Below are 20,368 nucleotides of genomic sequence, written 5' to 3'. Positions count from 1 at the left end.
TGGCACCTGCCCTGTGGAACGCCCTCCCTTCAGATGTCAAAGAAATAAACAACTATCTGACTTTTAGAAGACATCTGAAAGCAGCCCTGTTTAGGGAAGTTTTTAATGTTTAAAGTTTTATTCTGTTTTAATGCTCTGTTGAAAGCTGCCCAGAGTGACTGGGGGAACCTAGCCTGATGGGCGGGCTATAAATAATAATAAATTATTATTATTTCTAGATCAAGGGAAGTAATAGTTCCACTCTATTCTGCTATTCTGCCTTGGTCAGACCACACATGGAATACTGTGTCCAGTTATGGGTACCACAATTTAAGAAGGATGTTATCAAGCAGGAATGTGTGCAGAGGGGGGGCAACCAAGATGTGACTGGGGCAGCCCAGCCAGGTGGGCAGGGGTTATATAATAAAATTACATTTATTGCTATAAGATGATCAAGGGTCTGGAAACCAAACCTGATGAGGAACGGTTGAAGGAGCTGGGTGTGTTTAGCCTGGAAAGAGGAGTTTGGAGAGGAGATATGATGGCCATCTTCCAATATCTAAAGAGATGTCATGTAGAAGATGGAGCAAGCTTGTTTTCTCCTGCTCCGGAGGGTAGGACCCGAACCAATGGACTCTGGAAAGCTGCTGCCAATTGGCGTAGACAACACTAGGCTAGGCTAAATAGACCAGTGGTCTGACTCAGTATAAGGCAGCTTCCTATGTTCCTACGACAAGCTTGGACGTTTTGGCACATATAGTGCCCACATGTTTGTTTTAATGCAAGGGATCCCGCTGTTCCTGCAAAAGTGGGTGCATAGAACTCCCTCTCTCTGGAATTGTATGGAGAAATCCACAATGGTTGGCATTTAGTGTACCAAACTTAATTGCTGTCACCCTTATGTAGGAATGCATCTGGTGTGGAGAATGATTTAAGTGTTGTTGTTTCTGTTTTCAAAATATATTCTCTTATTATTAGAAGTTTGCTGTTTGAATTACGCTACCTTTTTATGGATGTTCTCCACTCCCATGACTGATGTCCTTTGCTTTTCCTTCAAACACTCTTTTGTTGTCTCTGTTTCTCCTTCCCGCAGAATCAGTGGATAACTGCCCCAGCAACTGCTACGGGAACGGGGACTGTGTCTCTGGGACCTGCCATTGTTTCCTCGGCTTCCTGGGTCCCGATTGTGGACGAGGTAGGGATTCGGGTTAACTTTTGTTGCTGTTTGTTACTGTCCCTACTGTATCTTGTGGGTGGGGTGGGGGCTTCCAGGCAAAGGGCAAGGATGGATTCTGAGCCCACCCCCTAGTCTATAAACATTTATCCATACAGTGGTACCTCGGGTTCAGTTCTTAATTCGTTCTGGAGGTCCATTCTAACCTGAAACTGTTCTTAACCTGAAGCACCACTTTAGCTAATGGGGCCTCCTGCTGCTGCCTCACCGCTGGAGCACGATTTCTGTTCTCATCCTGAAGCAAAGTTCTTAACCCGAGGTACTATTTCTGGGTTAGCGGAGTTTGTAACCTGAAGCGTATGTAACCTGAAGCATATGTAACCCGAGGTACCACTGTACTTTTAGGTTTATCTTGGGTTTATCTATCTGAGACTCTCCAGGCCTCACTCCTCCCTGCCCCCAACCAAACACACCCACCCCTTCCTTTTGGTTTCTGCATGTGAGCAAACAGTGAGAACAATGACCCATCAAGGGCACTGCCCCTTGGGGGAAGAATTGGTCCAAGAAGCTTAGCAATCACTATGTTCCATTGTTTCTCCAGCAACTGCTCTGTCAATAGCTGGCTGAGCTTAGGCTGACCCTTTTGTCCTCCCGTCAACCATAAGGTGCCCTCTGAGCAGCTTCTTTTCCTTGCCTGAACCTCAGGGGTTATCCTAGAGCAGGCATAGGCAAACCCGGCCTGCCAGATGTTTTGGGACTACAACTCCCATTATCCCTAGCTAACAAGACCAGTGGTCAGGGGTGATGGGAATTGTAGTCCCAAAACATCTGGAGGGCCGAGTTTGCCTGTGCCTGTCCTAGAGAGCCTGCCCTGGTGCACTGTATGTTTCCAAGCACAATTCAAAGTGTTGGTGCTGACCTTTAAAGCCCTGAACGGCCTCGGTCCAGTATATCTGAAGGAGCGTCTCCACCCCCAGTGTTCTACCTGGACACTGAGGTCCAGCTCCGAGGGCATTCTGGCGGTTCCCTCACTGTGAGAAGCCAAGTTACAGGGAACCAGGCAGAGGGCCTTATCGGTGGTGGCACCCGCCCTGTGGAACACCTTCCCACCAGATGTCAAAGAGAACAACAACTACCAGACTTTTAGAAGACATCTGAAGGCAGCCCAGTTTAGGGAAGCTTTTAATGTTTGATGCATTACTGTTTTTTAATATTTTGTTGGAAGCTGCCCAGAGTGGCTGGGGAAGCCCTGCCAGATAGTTGTGGTATAAATACAGTGGTGCCTCGCAAGACGAAATTAATTCGTTCCACGAGTTTTTTCGTCTAGCGAATTTTTCGTCTTGCGAAGCACGGTGTCGGAAAAGTTTTGGAAAAGCTTCAAAAATCACCAAAAACCTCAAAAAAGGCTACCACACCGCGTTCTATGAGTTGCTCCTCGAAGTCAAGTCGCAACTGTATTAACGGTGTTAAGAAAAAGGAAACAAACTTGCAAGACGTTTCCGTCTTGCGAAGCAAGCCCATAGGGAAATTCGTCTTGCGAAGCAGCTCAAAAACCGCAAAACCCTTTCGTCTAGCGAGTTTTCCGTCTTGCGAGGCATTCGTCTTGCGGGGCACCACTTTAATAAATTATTATTATTATTATTATTATTATTATTATTATTATTATTACTGAAGAAGGGAGCCAGGGCTAGTCCAAGTAACCTCTTTACCTGAAGTTCCCACAAAGCCAAACCTTCAAAAAAGGTGGCTAGTTAAAAGGTTTATGGAGGTTTTTCCCCTATAGCCTGCAATGCTCCATAAAGAGGGACTCAAGGCTTTGCACGGAAATCCGAGGCTGAAGCAAGTCAGTGCAAAATAGTTTAAAGTGCATGAGACTCGTCATAGGAAACACGCAAAACAATGAGGTCTGTGCCTTGCATGAGGTCCCAGCATTGCTAAGGATCACTCATGTAGGCCTTTCAAAGAACCCAAGGGTTGCTGTGGCTCATTCTCATAACAGCAAAAAGGTTCCCAGAGTTGGTTTACAGTCCCTGTTGCCAGACACACACACACAAAAGGAAAAGGGTGTGGGGACAGAGGAGGAAAACAAGCAAACTGCAATCATTAAGAATGACCAGCTGGGATGGAAACCATTCCGGTAGCCTGAGGAACAGCTGCTGTTGGGGAACAGCTGAGCAGAACCAAAGGCAGCTGGTCTCTCAGCAGAGGCAATGGAATAACAACCCATCTCAGGCTTAATAGACGTTGTGGGTTTTGGCAGAAGCTCCAGATTCAACATCCCTAGAAACCTTTCACGGCAGGCTTGTGCTGGTTGTTAGGTCAGGCGTGGGACAGCTGAGCTCAGGAAGCCACAAGAGCCATTAATTGGAAAGACGATGTGAAAATATAGGGCATGGGAATAGATGCCTTGATGCACATGGGCTGGGAGGGGGCTAATAATTCTGACCACACAGTTGCCGCGACTTCTCAAAAGCCCAATAACTAGCCCCTTGGAGCCCCAACTGAACAGAGCAGCTGCTAATGAAACAACAGGCAGGTGCTCCAACAGGTAAGGATGGCTATCAGTAGGTAAAGGCAAAGGGACCCCTGACCAATTAGGTCCAGTCGTGGTGGACTCTGGGGTTGTGGCGCTCATCTCACTTTATTGGCCGAGGGAGCCGGCATACAGCTTCCGGGTCATGTGGCCAGCATGGCTAAGCCGCTTCTGGCGAACCAGAGCAGCGCACGGAAACGCCGTTTACCTTCCCGCTGGAGCGGTACCTATTTATCTACTTGCACTTTGACGTGCTTTCGAACTGCTAGGTTGGCGGGAGCAGGGACCGAGCAACGGGAGCTCACCCCGTCGTGGGGATTCAAACCGCCGACCTTCTGATTGGCAAGCCCTAGGCTCTGTGGTTTAACCCATAGCGCCACCCGCATCCCTTCTATCAGTAGGAGCAATGCTAATAAAACGCAAACCATTAAGTACCTGCAAAGTGCTTTGCCCCTTGCGAACGAAGTTTTTAACTGTTGCCTTTCTTGTTGTTTTCTCTTCCCTGCTTCCCAGCATCTTGCCCGGTCTTATGCAGCGGCAACGGGCAGTACATGAAAGGGCGCTGTTTGTGCCACAGTGGGTGGAAAGGAGCCGAATGCGACGTCCCGACCAACCAGTGCATCGACGTCGCCTGCAACAGCCACGGGACCTGTATCATGGGCACCTGTATCTGCAACCCGGGATACAAAGGAGAGAGCTGCGAGGAAGGTATTTGCAGGCATGGGCCAGTGGATCTTATTTCCCCCCTTTGGTTTTCAGAACAAGAGAGAGGGGAGTCGTTCACAGGCGGACCAAGTCCTAGAGGCCGAGGCCGTTTCGGCCCCCCGCAATGTGTTTTTTGAGGAGGCCAAGACTTCGCACAAACTTTGAAGTGCCAACACCACCTTTACATTAGCTGTTAGACAGGAGGCCGAAGAGCCTCAACACAGCCCCGCTGCACATCTGGCTCATGAGGAGACTCTCTCTAAAGGATGTCCCCTTCAGGCTCCGTGGAGGGTCTTGTCGTGAGCCAGAGAAGCAGCAGGGCTTTGCTGAGAGGTGCCGGAACACCTGCAAACATGCATCATTTTATTTGTATAATAATAATAATAATAATAATAATAATAATAATAATAATTTATTATTTATACCCCGCCCATCTGGCTGGGCTTCCCCGGCCACTCTGGGCGGCTTCCAAAAGAATATTAAAATACTATAATACATCAAACATTAAAAGCTTCCTGAAACAGGGCTGCCTTCAGATGTCTTCTAAAAGCCTGGTAGTTGTTGTTCTCTTTGACATCTGGTGGGAGGGTGTTCCACAGGGAAGGCGCCACTACCGAGAAGGCCCTCTGCCTGGTTCCCTGTAACTTGGCTTCTGGCAGTGAGGGAACCGCCAGAAGGCCCTCGGTGCTGGACCTCAGTGTCCGGGTAGAACGATGGGGGTGGAGACGCTCCTTCAGATATACTGGACCAATGCCCCCTGGTGTTAAAAAAACCCCCCAGCAATTTTTGCTTTTGTTTTGTAAGGAAGGGGGCGTTGCACACACGTACACACCCCAGTGTCCTCACACCAAGACACTTAAACAGTTGCACTCTTGTGCTTTGGTGCAGCTTTTGGGCTTCCAGTAGATATCTGGATGGCCACTGTGAGGACACAATAGGCCTTTGGTCTAATTCCTCTTCCATTTTTATGCAGCCCAGAGAAATAAGCCATTCGGACCCCTCAAAGGAGGGCGTTCCATAGCTTTCATTTCGAATCAGTGAATTAAATAGGAAGTGCTTGACAATTACATATTAGAATTACAATTTCTCTTCAGTTCTTAATTCTGTGCCCGCTTACCTCAGAGTAAGTCCCATTGAACTGAGTGAGACTCACATCTGAGGAGATACGACTCACATCAGTTCCGTAGTATTATTAGTATTATTGTTGACTGAATTTATATACCACCCTATACCCAGAGGTCTCAGGGCGGTTCACAGAATAAAATCAAAATATAAAACCACAAAATACATAATCAAAATAAAAACAACCCAATAACACCCCCCCCCAAAAAAAAACCCCCACCACATTTCAAAATGGAACCCTCTCCATGATGAATTTTCATTGCCATGACTTATTAGGCAGAACTTTACTGATTATTCCAATGGTTGCTGCTTTTAGATAATTATGGTTCTGATTTTGTTCATGTCAGTTGCAGTTTTATTACAGCTCTATTCAGACAACTTCTTTTGCCGTTGCTTTGAAAGCCTCTTAAGGCTTCAAAGTTGGACAGAGATTCTTAAATAAATAAATAAAAGCCCAATATTATTTAATCGGATGGCAGCCCCGAATTAGAGGGGCAGGCACCAAATGAAACACGTTTTCCTAGGAGCCTTTGAGTGGTTGGGAGCTTTCCCCTTTCCGACTCAGCATTTGTTTCCCATATGCAAGACAATATTTCGTAGTTCTGCCAAGAGGAAAGGAACATTAAAAAGAATCTATGAAATATGTTACTTAGGAAATCTGTGGGATTCTCCCCCCCCCAAAAAAACTGTAAATCCCTCTAATAAAAGTTGATTTCAAATATTTCACAAATATTATTTCTTTTCTTTAAAGGAGGGCCATCTGGTCTTGATCTCTTTTGGTTTGAAGCCTCAGTGCTTCTTCCTCCAATGTTTAAAATATGCCTTTTCTGATTAATGTTCTCTTAACTTTTCTCTCTTACACACAAACACACATTGTATTAAGCCTGTACAATACAGTAGAACCTCAGTTTTCGAGCGTCTCGGAAGCCGAACATTTCAGAAGCTGAACTCCGGAAACCCGGAAGTAATTGCTTCCGTTTTCCAACGCGCCTCGGAAGTCAAACGGCTTCCACTGTGTGTTTTTCCATTTTCACCATTGAAATTGCTGGCAGCCCTTTGTGCATTGGTTGTCAAACGTTTCGGAAGTCGAACGGTCTTCTGGAATGGATTACGTTCAACAGCCGAGGTTCCACTGTATTATCAAAGCGACATTTTATTTTACTTATTTATTTATTAGATTTCTTTGCCGCCCTTCATCCAAGGATCACAGGGTGGTTTACAATATGAAAACACAAAAATACATACCATAATAACAAACAAAAACAATAGATCTGCACGCACGCACACAGTTTAAAAGGCCAAAGAGTGTTTAATAGGCCAAAGGCCTAGATACAGAGGAATGTTTTTGCTTGGTGCCTCACAAGCCTCCCTGGGAAAAGCACCCCACAAATGGGGAGCCACCACAGAAAAGGCCCTGTTCTTGTCTTGCCATCTTCCAAACATTGCATGGAGAAGGGCGTCCAGTCATGATCACAGGGTCTGGGTTGGTTCATATCAGGGGAAGTGGTCCTTGAGTTATTGCGGTCCAGCCAGATCTTTCCTGCCTGTGTTTTGTTGAAATGAACAGTGCTAGTCTGCCTATTCTCCTGTACCTCTCCCATTTATCACAGCGGTGCGTGGTCATGTACGATCCTGGTTGCAGCTTTGCAAAACCTGGAGCACGTGCTCTTATTACCAAGCTGTGTTTCCTCCCCGGTTGTATCCAGCAGGTTCAATTCCCAATGCATTGTTATTGATTAATGTATTGATGGACTCCTAAAGACGTCGCAAGGCGGGGTGCAGCCATACCACTGAAATAGTTCTGGAAACAGTACGAAAAAGCAAGATAGCAACACGAAGTGAGCTCCCAAGGCAGAGACGCCTTTTCACCCAACTGGAAAAAAACTTGTCGAAGCAAGTGTGTTTGCAAATGTTTCTGAAAAGCACAGATAGCAGGCGCCTGCCTCAATGGGGACGGCGTTCCACAAAACTGGGGCAGCCACACTGAAAGCCCTGCTTTCAGTGAAGGTGGGCTTGTGGTATTTGGGGGACTTACTTAAACTGTGTAGCTATTTCAGTTGAGCTGGTGCAATTGGGAGCACAGGAATGTTGGAAGCTGGCTTATCCCGAGTCAGACCTCTGGTCCATATAACTCAGTATTGTCTTCACTGACTGGCAGCGACTCTCCCAAGCTATCATAGAATTGCAGAGTTGGGAGGGACGCCAAGAGTCATCTAGTCCAACCCCCTGCAATGCAGGAATCTCATACATGACCGACACATGGCCATCCAACCTCTGCTCAAAGACCTCCAAGGAAGGAGCATCCACAACTTCTCAAGGGAGACCCTCTGACTGTCAGAAAGTTTTTCCGTATGTTTAGACAGGACATTCCCAGCAATACCTGGAGATACCTGAAACCTTCTCCATCCAAGGGAGATGCTCTGCCATTGTTCTATTGTCCTTCTACCTTTGAAGGTGGGGCTGCCTTTGAAGGTGACCTGGAAACTACAACTTATCCAGAATGCGGCAGCTAGACTGGTGACTAGGAGCGGCCACCAAGACCATATAACACCAGTCCTGAAAGACCTACATTGGCTTCCAGTACGTTTCTGAGCACAATTCAAAGTGTTGGTGCTGACCTTTAAAGCCCTAAATGGCCTTGGCCCAGTATACCTGAAGTAGCATCTCCACCCTCATCGTTCAGCCCGGACACTGAGGTCCAGCTCTAAGGGCCTTCTGGCGGTTCCCTCACTGTGAGAAGCGAGGTTACAGGGAACTAGGCAGAGGGCCTTCTCAGTAGTGGCACCCTCCCTGTGGAATGCCCTCCTGTCAGATGTCAAGGAGATAACAACTATCTGACTTTTAGAAGGCATCTGAAGGTAGCCCTGTTTAGGGAAGTTTTTAATGTTTGATGTTTTACCGCTTTATTATTATTATTATTATTATTATTATTATTATTATTTCTCATGCAGTGCTTATCCTGAACTCCAAATAATTATAATTTATTACTTATACCCCGCCCATCTGGCTGGGTTTCCCCAGCCACTCTGGGCGGCTTCCAACAAGAGATTAAAAATACATTAAAACATCAGTCATTAAAAACTTCCTTAGAGAGGGAACCCCTCGATCTCCCTCATCCTTGAGCACTTGCTCAGTCAGTAGAGCATGAGACCTTTAAATCTCGGGGTTGTGAGTTCGGGCCCCACATTGGGCAAAAGATCCCTGCATTGCAGGGGGTTGGTATAGATGACCCCGGTGGTCCCTTCCAACTCTACAATTCTACGATTCCACGCTCATCAAAGAATGCTGTTTTAGCTTCAGCAACCTAATGCCACACTCGGCTAAGGAAGTTCTCCGGCGCCCGCCCTGCAGAAATGATTGGGAGCCATGGAGAGCCAGTGTGGTGTAGTGGTTAAGAGCGATAGACCTGTAATCTGGTGAACCGGGTTCGCTTCCCCGCTCCTCCACATGCAGCTGCTGGGTGACCTTGGGCCAGTCACACTTCTTGAAGTCTCTCAGCCCCACTCACCTCACAGAGTGTTTGTTGTGGGGGAGGAAGGGAAAGGAGAATGTTAGCCGCTTTGAGACTCCTTCGGGTAGTGATAAAGCGGGATATCAAATCCAAACTCTTCTTCTTCTTCTCTCATTTCGGTGGGACTGACCCGGGAGACGGTTCCCCCCCCCCCAGTGGATCGGTGCCCCAAATCACAGCTTCTGCTGTTTGCACCTGGAACAGATCTCTAGAAAGAGGCTTGCACCATACTATTCTTCTTCTTCAAGAAGAAGAAGAAAGTGGGAAACGAAAAGGGAGCAAACGCACACACATTGAAGCTTTTGTTCACAAAGGAGGCAGCGAAGCTTTCCAATCCAAGACCCCTTGCCACGGTGCCAGGACTCTGAAGCGATGCGGCCAGCAAGGGCAAGATTAAAGTAGCCATTGTACCGGGCGCCTTCTGAAAGGGCTCGTTTCAACATGAAAAATGGCCCTGGGATTATGATGAATGAGGTGTCCTGACATGCATGCAACCTCCCCCCCGCCCCCCGGTAATCCTGTGTTAACGCTGAGGTAGCAGAGCGCTCTTGCGGCCTGTGATGGAGACCCCTGTACCGCTCACCTCCTCCCCCCCATTGGCCTTCGGAGAGGATGATTAATTGCCTATCCGTTGCCCCTTGTCAGTTAGCCGGCAATCTTTGTTCCCCACAGTTGAACCATCTGCCGGGGCCGTAAGGTGCTGCCAGCTCTCTCTCCCTGTTCTCCCTTTCATGGCTGTTACTTCTGAGGAAGAAGACAGTCCGGGGGCTGAGAGAGGTCCCTGCGTTCTAAGACTGGTGCCTTCGCTCTGGGAAGCTTTTAACAGCCCCAGAGATTTATAGGCCGGGTCTGCTCCTCCTGCCTCTCTGGCGATGCATAAAGAGTGTGAGTCTTCATCCCACAGAAATATATCCTTGCGCAGCTCAGGGAAAGGGCTGAGCATAGGTAAAATGCAGGTGACTTTGTAAATTAAGTCATTCATATATATATATATATATATATATATATATATACACACACATATATATATATACACACACACACACATATATATATATACACACACACACACACACACAATATACACACACACATACACAGAGTGGACGCTCAGGTTGCGAACGTGATCCATGTGGGATGCATGTTCGCAACCCGCAGCAGCGCGTCTGTGCATGCGCGGGTTGCGATTCGGCGCTTCTGTGCATGCACAAAGCGCTAGTCAGCATTCTGCGCATGTGCGACCCCCAAAACCTGGAAGTAACCCGTCCCAGTACTTCCGGGTTTCAGCAGGTTCGTAACCTAAAAAAACGCAACCTGAAGCGTCTGTAACCCAAGGTATGACTGTGTATACACACACACACACACACACACATATAGCTTCCAGATGACAGCAGCCATGAAATTAAAAGACGCCTGCTTCTTGGGAGAAAAGCAATGGCAAACCTAGACAGCATCTTAAAAAGCAGAGACATCACCTTGCCAACAAAGGTCCGTATAGTTAAAGCTATGATTTTCCCAGTAGTGATGTATGGAAGTGAGAGCTGGACCATAAAGAAGGCTGACTGCCAAAAAATTGATGCTTTTGAATTCTGGTGCTGGAGGAGACTCTTGAGAGTCCCATGGACTGCAAGAAGATCAAACCTATCCATTCTTAAGGAAATCAACCCTGAGTGCTCAGTGGAAGGACAGATCCTGAAGCTGAGACTCCAATACTTTGGCCACCTCATGAGAAGAGAAGACTCCCTGGAAGAGAGCCTGATGTTGGGAAAGATGGAGGGCACAAGGAGAAGGGGACGACAGAGGACGAGATGGTTGGATAGTGTTCTCGAAGCTACTAACATGAGTTTGACCAAACTGCAGGAGGCAGTGGAGTGCGGGAGTGCCTGGCGTGCTCTGGTCCAGGGGGTCACGAAGAGTCGGACACAACTAAACGACAACAGCTTCCAGATCATGCCAAACAGGTGGTCTGTCTGGTAGCTCGATGCTAGCTGGAGAATCTGACAAAGGCGTTTGTCTGCTGGGATAACTCAGCCAAGAGAGCATGAGGCTCTTAATCTCAGAGTTGTGGGTTCGAGCCGTACAAAGGATTTCTGCAGTGCAGGGGATTGAAGCAGACTCCAACTCTACAGTTCTATGATTCTATTATCTTTGTGCCATTTTGCTTTGCATAGCACAGAAGGTTGGGTCCCTGCCCCACGGAGCTTGAAATCTATAGTTCAGCGCATGGGAGGGTGTCGTTGAGTTGTAGAGCTGGGGGGGGGCAGACCCAGAGGGTTATCTAGACCCACAGGAATCACAGGTAAGAGGGAGGAAGTGGAGACAGGCGAAAGACGTGGGAAACATAGCATGGCGGCGCCCATCCTTTGGAATTCACGTTCTCTTTCCAGCACCTATGGAAGACCTTCCTGCCCTGACAAGCCTTTGAAGTGGGAATCTTTACCCCACTCTGCATTTGCATTGGGTTGGAAAACGGGTTTTATATACAGAATTGTTTCACGTATGTTTCTGTCACCGGTGTTTCTGCTGTTAAAGGGCTTAGCAGTGTTTCGACGGGAAGCAAATCCGCAAACGGAAGCGATCAATAGATACAGTGGTACCTCGGGTTAAGTACTTAATTCGTTCCAGAGGTCTGTACTTAACCTGAAACTGTTCTTAACCTGAAGCACCACTTTAGCTAATGGGGCCTCCTGCTGCCACCGTGCTGCCAGAGCACGATTTCTGTTCTCATCCTGAAGCAAAGTTCTTAACCTGAAGCACTATTTCTGGGTTAGCGGAGTCTGTAACCTGAAGCGTATGTAACCTGAAGCGTATGTAACCCAAGGTACCACTGTATATTTATCTATAGCAGGGGTCAGCAAAGTTTTTCAGCAGGGGGGTGGTCCACTGTCCCTCAGACCTTGTGGGGGACTGGACTATATTTTTTTGGGGGGGGATGAACGAATTCCTATGCCCCACAAATAACCCAGAGATGCATTTTAAATAAAAGCACACAATCTACTCATGCAAAAACACACTGATTCCTGGACCGTCCGTGGGCCGGATTGAGAAGGCGATTGGGCCGGATTCGGCCCCTGTGCCTTAGTTTGCCTACCCATGATCTATAGCAAATCCTCGCTTAGCCGTGAAGCTCACCTGGGTGTGGCTCGGGGCCTGCAGCTCCCTCTCTCCCCTTGCCTACCTCGCAAGGTTGTTGTGAGGATGAGATGGGGGAGGGCAGAGTACTTCAGCCACCTTGCACTCCTTGGAGGGGCATAAGCTGAACAAACAAATGAGGTCATGAATGCGAACCTACGCTTGTTTTTACATGTGCTTCTCTTTTCCTCTCTTCCTGCTGCAGTGGACTGCATGGACCCCACCTGCTCCGGGCGTGGCGTGTGTGTGAGAGGAGAATGCCACTGCTCCGTTGGATGGGGAGGGACCAACTGCGAGACCCCCAGAGCAACCTGCCTGGACCAGTGCTCCGGCCATGGCACATTTGTGCCCGAAACTGGCCTGTGCAGCTGTGATCCCAGCTGGACTGGACACGACTGCGCCATTGGTAATTGCACCTGCAGCTTTCCCCCCATTTATTTATTTCAACAGTGTATGGTGGTGTTAGGGGAAGGATGGGGTGGGGGACACGTCTGGCTCCTTCTGGGGTCGTTTGGCTGTCAAATGTTTAGGGGGCAAAAGGTTATGACCTCCTTTTTACTCCTTTGCCTAGTCCTCAGACCTTAGTTGGCACAAAGAGTCCTTAAGAAAGAGTACTTTGCAGAATGCTGCTTTTATTCTTAAAAAAGTCGTCTTCTCCAACCACGACCGGCAGCTTTTACACACACCAAATTCAACCAGCTTTCTACCATCCAAGCAACCCAACACTAACATTGACCACTCAATGATAGCCAGTGTGGTGTAGTGGTTAAGAGCGGTGGACTCGTAATCTGGTGAACCGGGTTTGCTTCCCCGCTCCTCCACATGCAGCTGCTGGGTGACCTTGGGCCAGTCACACTTCTCTGAAGTCTCTCAGCCTCACTCACCTCACAGAGTGTTTGTTGTGGGGGAGGAAGGGAAAGGAGAATGTTAGCCACTTTGAGACTCCTTCGGGTAGTGATAAAGCGGGATATCAAATCCAAACTCCTACTCCTCCTCCACTCTATATATACAGGTACTATTTGGTGAAAGGCTGCATGAGTCATTGTAGGCCGCTGACTCATTCTGACTTAGTTATTTTAGCATTAAAGAAACAGCAGCCAATTTTTACCCGTGACATTGCCCACCGTCGGTCCCCAGCTTGCGCTCCGATCTCACCTGTGGCTCCTAGAAGCTGCCAGCCTGTGACAGCAGCCACACTCTGAGATACGGCTCTGACTGGCCGGCTAAACCAGGTGAAGGTAGCCAGTGGGGCTCAAACCCTTGGTGAGTTAGGGATTTTCCCTGCATGCGAAGACAGGCTCTGATGGATTGAGCGGATGAGACCAAGAGTGGGTCCAATGGTCAAGAAGGCAGTTTCTGCACATGCCGTAAAGCAGCCTTTCTCAACCTGTGGTTCCCCAGATGTTGTTGAACTACAACTCCCATCACCCCTAGGTAGCAAGGCCAGAGCTCAGGGATGATGGGAGTTGTAGTCCAAAAACGTCTGAGGACCCACAGGTTGAGAACCGCTGCTGTAGAGGGACGTGAGGGGCAGATGGGGCTCATCCACCTGGGAAGGTTGCCCATCGAGGAGAGGGAAAACTCTGGTCCTAAACTTCCATTGCCTTGTGGGATATCTTGAGGAGGAGAAAAGGCTAAGGAGGTGAATCCAGAGTCCCTAAGATGTTTGGAAATAATAATAATAATAATAATAATAATAATAATAATAATAATATATTAGTAATAGTAGTACTCCGCCCATGTAGTAGTTTCCCCACCCACTCTGGGCGGCTTCCAACAAAGATTAAAAATACATTAAAATGTCACACATTAAAAACTTCCCTGAACAGGGCTGCCTTCAGATGTCTTCTAAAAGTCTGGTGGTTGTTTTTCTCTTTGACATCTGATGGGAGGGCATTCCACAGGGCGGGTGCCACTTCCGAGAAGGCCCTCTGCCTGGTTCCCTGTAACTTAGCTTCTCGCAATGAGGGAACCGCCAGAAGGCCCTCGGCGTTGGACCTCAGCATCCGGGCAGAACGATGGGGGTGGAGACGCTCCTTCAGGTATACTGGGCTGAGGCTGTTTAGGGCTTTCAAGGTCAGCACCAACACTTTGAATTGTGCTTGGAAACGTACTGGGAGCCAATGTAGGTCTTTCAAGACCGGTTCCTTTGGACCACGTCAGCGAGGCCGAGAGGCGGGTCTCGGTCCAGGACTTCAATTCACTCCAGCGGGTGCAGAATGCTGCAGCGAGGCTCCTCACGGGGTCCCTGCCATGGGAGCATATTCACCCAGTGCTTTTCCAGCTGCACTGGCTCCTGGTGGATTACAGGGTCAGATTTAAGATGCTGGTTTTGACTTTTAAAGCCCTTCATGTCCTAGGACCCTCGTACCTACGGGACCGCCTCTCCCGATATGCCCCACGGAGACCTTAAGGTCCATAAATAGCAACACCCTAGAGGGCCCTAAGGAAGTCAGATTAGCCTCAACCAGAGCCAGGGCCTTTTCAACGCTGGCTCCAGCCTGGTGGAACGCTCTGCCTCATGAGACCAGGGCCCTGCGGGATCGGATTTCTTTCCTCAGGGCCTGTAAGACAGAGTTGTTCTGCCTAGCCTTTGTCTTAGAATCAATTTTATTCCCTCCCCCCCTTTCTTTTTTCCTTTCTCCTCCTGTCATGAGGCTGCATTTTTAATTGTTTTAATGTTGGATTTTAATCTTGTTTTTTAAGTTGTATTTCAATCAACTTGTTTTTATTATTGGTTGTTAGCCGCCCTGAGCCTGGTTTTGGCTGGGGAGGGCGGGGTATAAATAAAATTTTATTATTATTATTATTAATAATAATAATAATAATTTGCACTGCCCAGGCTTGCGCCCCGGGGAGGTCACTTCGGTGCTTCTAACACAGCCGTTTGACTTCACCCCCAGAGGCGCACTCCATTGTCTCTGGAGACAAGATGGATGACAACAATATACCGCTTAGCTTCAGTAGTCTCTAAGCACCTGCACCCGTAACTCTCCTTGCCCCTCAGTGTACATATAGGCCCATAGTTCATGCAAACTATTCATTTTGGGGACGGGCGAGGTGGGGTGGCGGAGCTACGCCTGTCTCAGGAGTACAGCCACGGTTGGCGTGCAAATCCATCTTTCGGAGCCGAGACCGAGATAGACTTGAGAGGTCTGGGTAACAAATGGGTGTTTACAAACCACCTTGGCAGAGATTTTTTGCCACCAGGCATGAAACAATAATAACTTTCTTAACATGGGAAACAGCTCTGTGAGGGATGGAGTCATGGAGCCATGTAATACTGAACTGCCTGACAAAAAGTGACTTGAGGTGCATTCTACAAATGCAGAAAGGGGAAAGGTTATGTTTTGCTATGCAGCCCCTGGAGGGAGTTGTTTTCCGTGGGACTGAGGTGGGAGCGGGGCTGGGGAGAGGAGTTTTATGCAGAAATAACGGAAGAGGGTAGTCTGCCGTATTAAACCAGTCCTCAAATTGTAGTTTCCTCTCATTTTCTTCAGGAATTATATTTACGGCTTTGGGGTCTTCTTCTTTTTTTTAATGGTAAGCTGCTGTTGTTGTTGGTAGTGGTTGGAAGGCATAATCACATCTCCCTCATCTCTGGAGACCTTTAAAGAATTGAATGGCAGGATTTAAGCTTATGGGGGTCTGTGTTCTTTACTAAGATCCCAAAGTCAGCCACCTGGAAATGGTGGTCTTTGCGGACTGGCAACCTCAGTTAAAGTTAAGGAGCCCAGGAATATGGTTTCAGTGCCAGAACAGAACTCGCACGCCTTCCACACAAAACAGAAATCTGCTCCTGGTCTTTTCCTGCATCCCCAAAACACTTCTTTGAATCCTAATTTAGCTCTCAAAGAAAAGCCTTTTTTTGTTGCGAGCAATAACCAGAAATCCTTGCTGTTTTTACGCTTGCTGCTTGCGTTCCACTCGGAAATCTGCCAATAGATCCCAGTCTTTTTGTTCTGCACTGTTGCTGTAGGAGACCGATAGGGGAGAGACATGTTCTGTTGCAGCTGGGGCAGAGGAAGGCATCCAGTTGTGCTGCTGCAGATGCACCATGGCGTTTCTTCCGTCTGAGCTCCTCCCAGCGGCCATTCCTCCTCTGGTCATTGCTGTGGACCACCCATTAGGTCACCATCTCTTGGTTGCAGCTCTTGCAACCTAACTCTTTATTTTGGGTTGCTGTTGGACACATCTGATGGGTGCTTTAGCTGAGATTCCTGCATTGCAGAGGGTAGTACTAGATGACATCTGGGGTCTCTTCCAACTCTGCAATTCTACGATTCCATGATTCTAAGCGGCCAGCTAAGGTCATTGTCGCACAAAGAAACTTGCTGACCAGTCCAGCAACCTCCTCCATTAGTTTTTGGTCCTCACTGGGCACAGGAAACCCCAAAATGGAAGGGGCTTGTATCCCCAAATTAAAAAATTTCGGAAATAACCCAAGTGGTGCCTAAAAGAGAGAAACTGATTCATCACCCAGGGATCATTCGAAGATAAGGGATAATTTATTGCGGCTTTGCTGTCCTTATGTAGCCCGAATGACTGACGTTGTGGCTTCACACGGGTTCATCCCTGTGCTACAGCGTGAGAGCTGACAGTGAGCAGCCTATCAGGGTGTTTGTTTGTTTGTTTGTTTGTTTGTTTGTTTTAATTGCAACACAGTAGGAAAATCACACCCTTTCAATTCTGATAAAAAACCGAGAGTTCCAGTGGGGTGGGGTGCTGCGGCTTAATTAAGCTCACTTGAAACCAGAAAATCCAACTTAAGACAGTTTGTAATTATTAAATTTTCTAATAACGTTTTGAAGGTCAGTGGAACGGTTCCAGTTTTTAAGCAGCTCTGGGCAATTTTTACCTGATCTTCTATCTTAGCATTAAATCCACATTTATTAAAGGATTTAGCACGGGTAACAGAAGCGGCTATCTCTCTCTCTTTTTGTTACCCTTGCATACAAATGTAATCTCCACCCCACCCCCTTCCAACAGCCATCTTGCAAACCAGTAAGCGCCACGAGTGGAAGATTTTTTGGGGTGACAAATGTATGATCTTTCTCTTAATAGAAAAAAGGGTGTGGGTGGGGGGGTAGGTGTTTGAAAAGTGAGGTGGATGCTAGTGTCATTACTTATCCCTCCTTACTCCACTTTGAATTGGACATAGGTAAAGGTAAAGGGACCCCTGACCATTAGGTCTAGTCACGGACGACTCTGGGGTTGTGGCGCTCATCTCGCTTTACTGGCCCAAGGGAGCCAGGGTACAGCTTCTGGGTCATGTGGCCAGCATGACTAAGCCGCTTCTGGCGAACCAGAGCAGCGCACAGAAACGCCGCTTACCTTCCCACCGAAGTGGTACCTATTTATCTACTTGCACTTTGAGGTGCTTTCGAACTGCTAGGTTGGCAGGAGCAGGGACCGAGCAACAGGAGCTCACCCCGTCGCAGGGATTCGAACCGCCGACCTTCTGATCGGCAAGTCCTAGGCTCTGTGGTTTAACCCCCAGCACCACCCGCGTCCCATTGGACATAGACTGCAACAAAAGAATGAATGAGGGCCTTCCCCCACTTTTGAGGTTACCCGTAGGATCACTCAGCCCTAAACTAAGCATGGTCAGTGAGTTCCGTTTTTCAAAAATGACCAGACACTTCTGGAAGGTGGAACTGGCCGTCTCTGGTCGCCTGGGAGCCGTTTGAATTCACCCCAGGCAACCTGGCAAGTAGCTAACAACAAACCTATAGTATCTCCGGAGTTGCATTATTTATTTATTTATTTATTTAATCATTTTTTCAGTACAAACAACTGCAAAAGACACATAAAACAAAAACCATAATAACACTAATAACACAATTTGACAATTCAGATTTGAATACAGTGGTACCTCGGGTTAAGTACTTAATTCGTTCTGGATGTCCGTTCTTAACCTGAAACTGTTCTTAATCTGAAGCACCACTTTAGCTAATGGGGCCTCCTGATGCCGCTGCACGATTTCTGTTCTCATCTGGAGCTGGGCATGTTTAGCCTGGGGAAGAGGAGGTTAAGGGGTGATATGATAGCCATGTTCAAATATATAAAAGGATGTCACATAGAGGAGGGAGAAAGGTTGTTTTCTGCTGCTCCAGAGAAGCGGACACGGAGCAATGGATCCAAACTACAAGAAAGAAGATTCCACCTAAACATTAGGAAGAACTTCCTGACAGTAAGAGCTGTTCGACAGTGGAATTTGCTGCCAAGGAGTGTGGTGGAGTCTCCTTCTTTGGAGGTCTTTAAGCAGAGGCTTGACAACCATATGTCAGGAGTGCTCTGATGGTGTTTCCTGCTTGGCAGGGGGTTGGAGTCGATGGCCCTTGTGGTCTCTTCCAACTCTATGATTCTATGATTCTATGATCTTGAAGCGAAGTTCTTAACCCGAGGTACTATTTCTGGGTAAGCGGAGTCTGTAACCTGAAGCGTATGTAACCCGAGGTACCACTGTACACTGATATACCTATGACTACACCTTTTTAACAATATTTTCCCACCTCTCTCTCCTCCCCCTACTTCCCACCACTAACCGCCTTATCGCTTAAATATTCCTTCCAGATTTCTTCATATTTATCCATTCTTAATTTGCCTCGACATGCAGTTCGTTCGTATGTAGCTAATCTGTCCATATTATCAATCCGTGTGCTCAATGGAATCTTTTTATGGAGTTGCATTGTCGAGACTTGTGAGAATTGTCTTTCCTCTGTAGTGTTATACCAACCTGGTTCCCACCAGATATTTTATACTACAGATCAAGATTTCTGCATTGCAGGGGGTTAGACTAGATGGCCCTTGTGGATCCCTTTCCAAATCTAGGATTCTACAGCTTTCTTCAGCTCCAGCATAGCTGTCAACCTACAGATTTGAAAATAAGGGACCAGCAGCCTCGAAAATAAGGGATCAGCAGCCAAAATAAGGGATCAACAATTACTTTTATAAAATACATATTTTGTTGCGTGCAAATGGCTTTAGATACATATTAGGTCCATAAATTACCATATAGCATATATTCAACACAAAAAAAAGCAACAATTTGTTGTTGACAAAGCAAGCTGGACATAGAAAGGGCCCCATTACCTTCAGTAGCTTATTTAAGAGACATCATCAATAAGGGACAGCAGCGAGACATGGCGCTGAAATAAGGGACTGTACCGCCAATTAAGGGACACTTGACAGCTATGAGCCCCAGCCATCACAGCTAACGGCCACGGATGATGGGACTTGTAGCCTAAGACTTCTGGAGAGAGCAGCAGTTGAGGAAGGCCTGTGTTACACACTCAATTGCTGCGCGTTTGCAAATTCTCCCCTTTCCAGCAAGCCCTGAGAACGCACCCCTGGGTGTTTGGCTTTTGTTATGCAGGGAAAGAAGGAACAGGACATTTGCTGGGATCAAAGGTTTGGCCAGGAAGCAAACAGCAAGAATCTTAAGCCCGCTCACATGTTTTGTGAGCCAATCCCCTCTTCCTCCTCTAGAAAACTGGCCCGTCTCAAGCCAGGAACAATTCATTACTTTGTGGAAGCAGATTTTCTTCAGCCAAGAGAGATTGCTTCCAACAGACAAGAAGTGCACTCTTAAGCCAGGCGTTGCTATTTTTATTTAGTAAGTTTTGCAGTGTTTTGCGGGAAGCACAGGCAAAACATGCCCTCTCTCTCCTCTGGTGGCGCCGAAAACTGCGCACAGCTCATTCTGAGCACTCTCTTGCTACAAACAGGAAAACACGCTCTTTATATCAGTTGATGAATTGCATGTGGATGAAATTCCGCCCTTTCCAGGTTCTTCATCTCCAGGCCTCTAAATTGTGAGCTTAGTATCTGATACTCGCAACGTGCTTTAAATTCTTGGCCGTCAACAGATGAGCTTCACTGGGACCCAGGTTGTTTGCTTCATCTTATCACCTTCCTGTTTGTTAATTTATTTATTAAATTTGTATGCCGCCGTTCCTTCATAGATCTCTGGAAGGTTCACAGCATAAAACACAAGATAAAAAGAAAAATCACATAATAAAAATGAGGAGGGGAGACCCGATAAACCCCCTCCAACCACCCCCTCCCACAGACACATTTAAAAGGGGCATAAGATGTTAATTAGCCAAAGGCCCAGTTAAAGAGGAACGTTTTCACCTGGTGCCTAGAGGTGTATAATGAGCCAGGCAAGCCTCCTGGCAAGCCTCCCCGGGGAGAGCATTCCACAAAC

The 20,368-nt window shown here is 47.4% G+C and overlaps 1 protein-coding gene across 10 annotated transcripts in view; it reads left to right on the top strand.

Annotated features, from left to right (window-relative positions):
• The window catches only part of TENM4 (teneurin transmembrane protein 4), a 645,695-nt gene that overhangs the window by 497,325 nt on the left and 128,002 nt on the right, over window positions 1–20,368 (top strand). For all 10 annotated transcript variants that reach the window (XM_081001709.1, XM_081001708.1, XM_081001716.1 and 7 more), the window contains 3 exons: window positions 1,073–1,174; window positions 4,200–4,394; window positions 12,362–12,562. In XM_081001709.1, coding sequence (XP_080857835.1) covers window positions 1,073–1,174; window positions 4,200–4,394; window positions 12,362–12,562 — 498 coding nt within the window. The remainder of the gene's footprint in view (window positions 1–1,072; window positions 1,175–4,199; window positions 4,395–12,361; window positions 12,563–20,368) is intronic.

This window comes from Podarcis pityusensis (assembly GCF_964106645.2).
Source record: "Podarcis pityusensis genome assembly, chromosome: 4".
Lineage (NCBI taxonomy): Eukaryota > Metazoa > Chordata > Lepidosauria > Squamata > Lacertidae > Podarcis > Podarcis pityusensis.
This window is presented reverse-complemented; position numbering and strand designations above follow the sequence as displayed.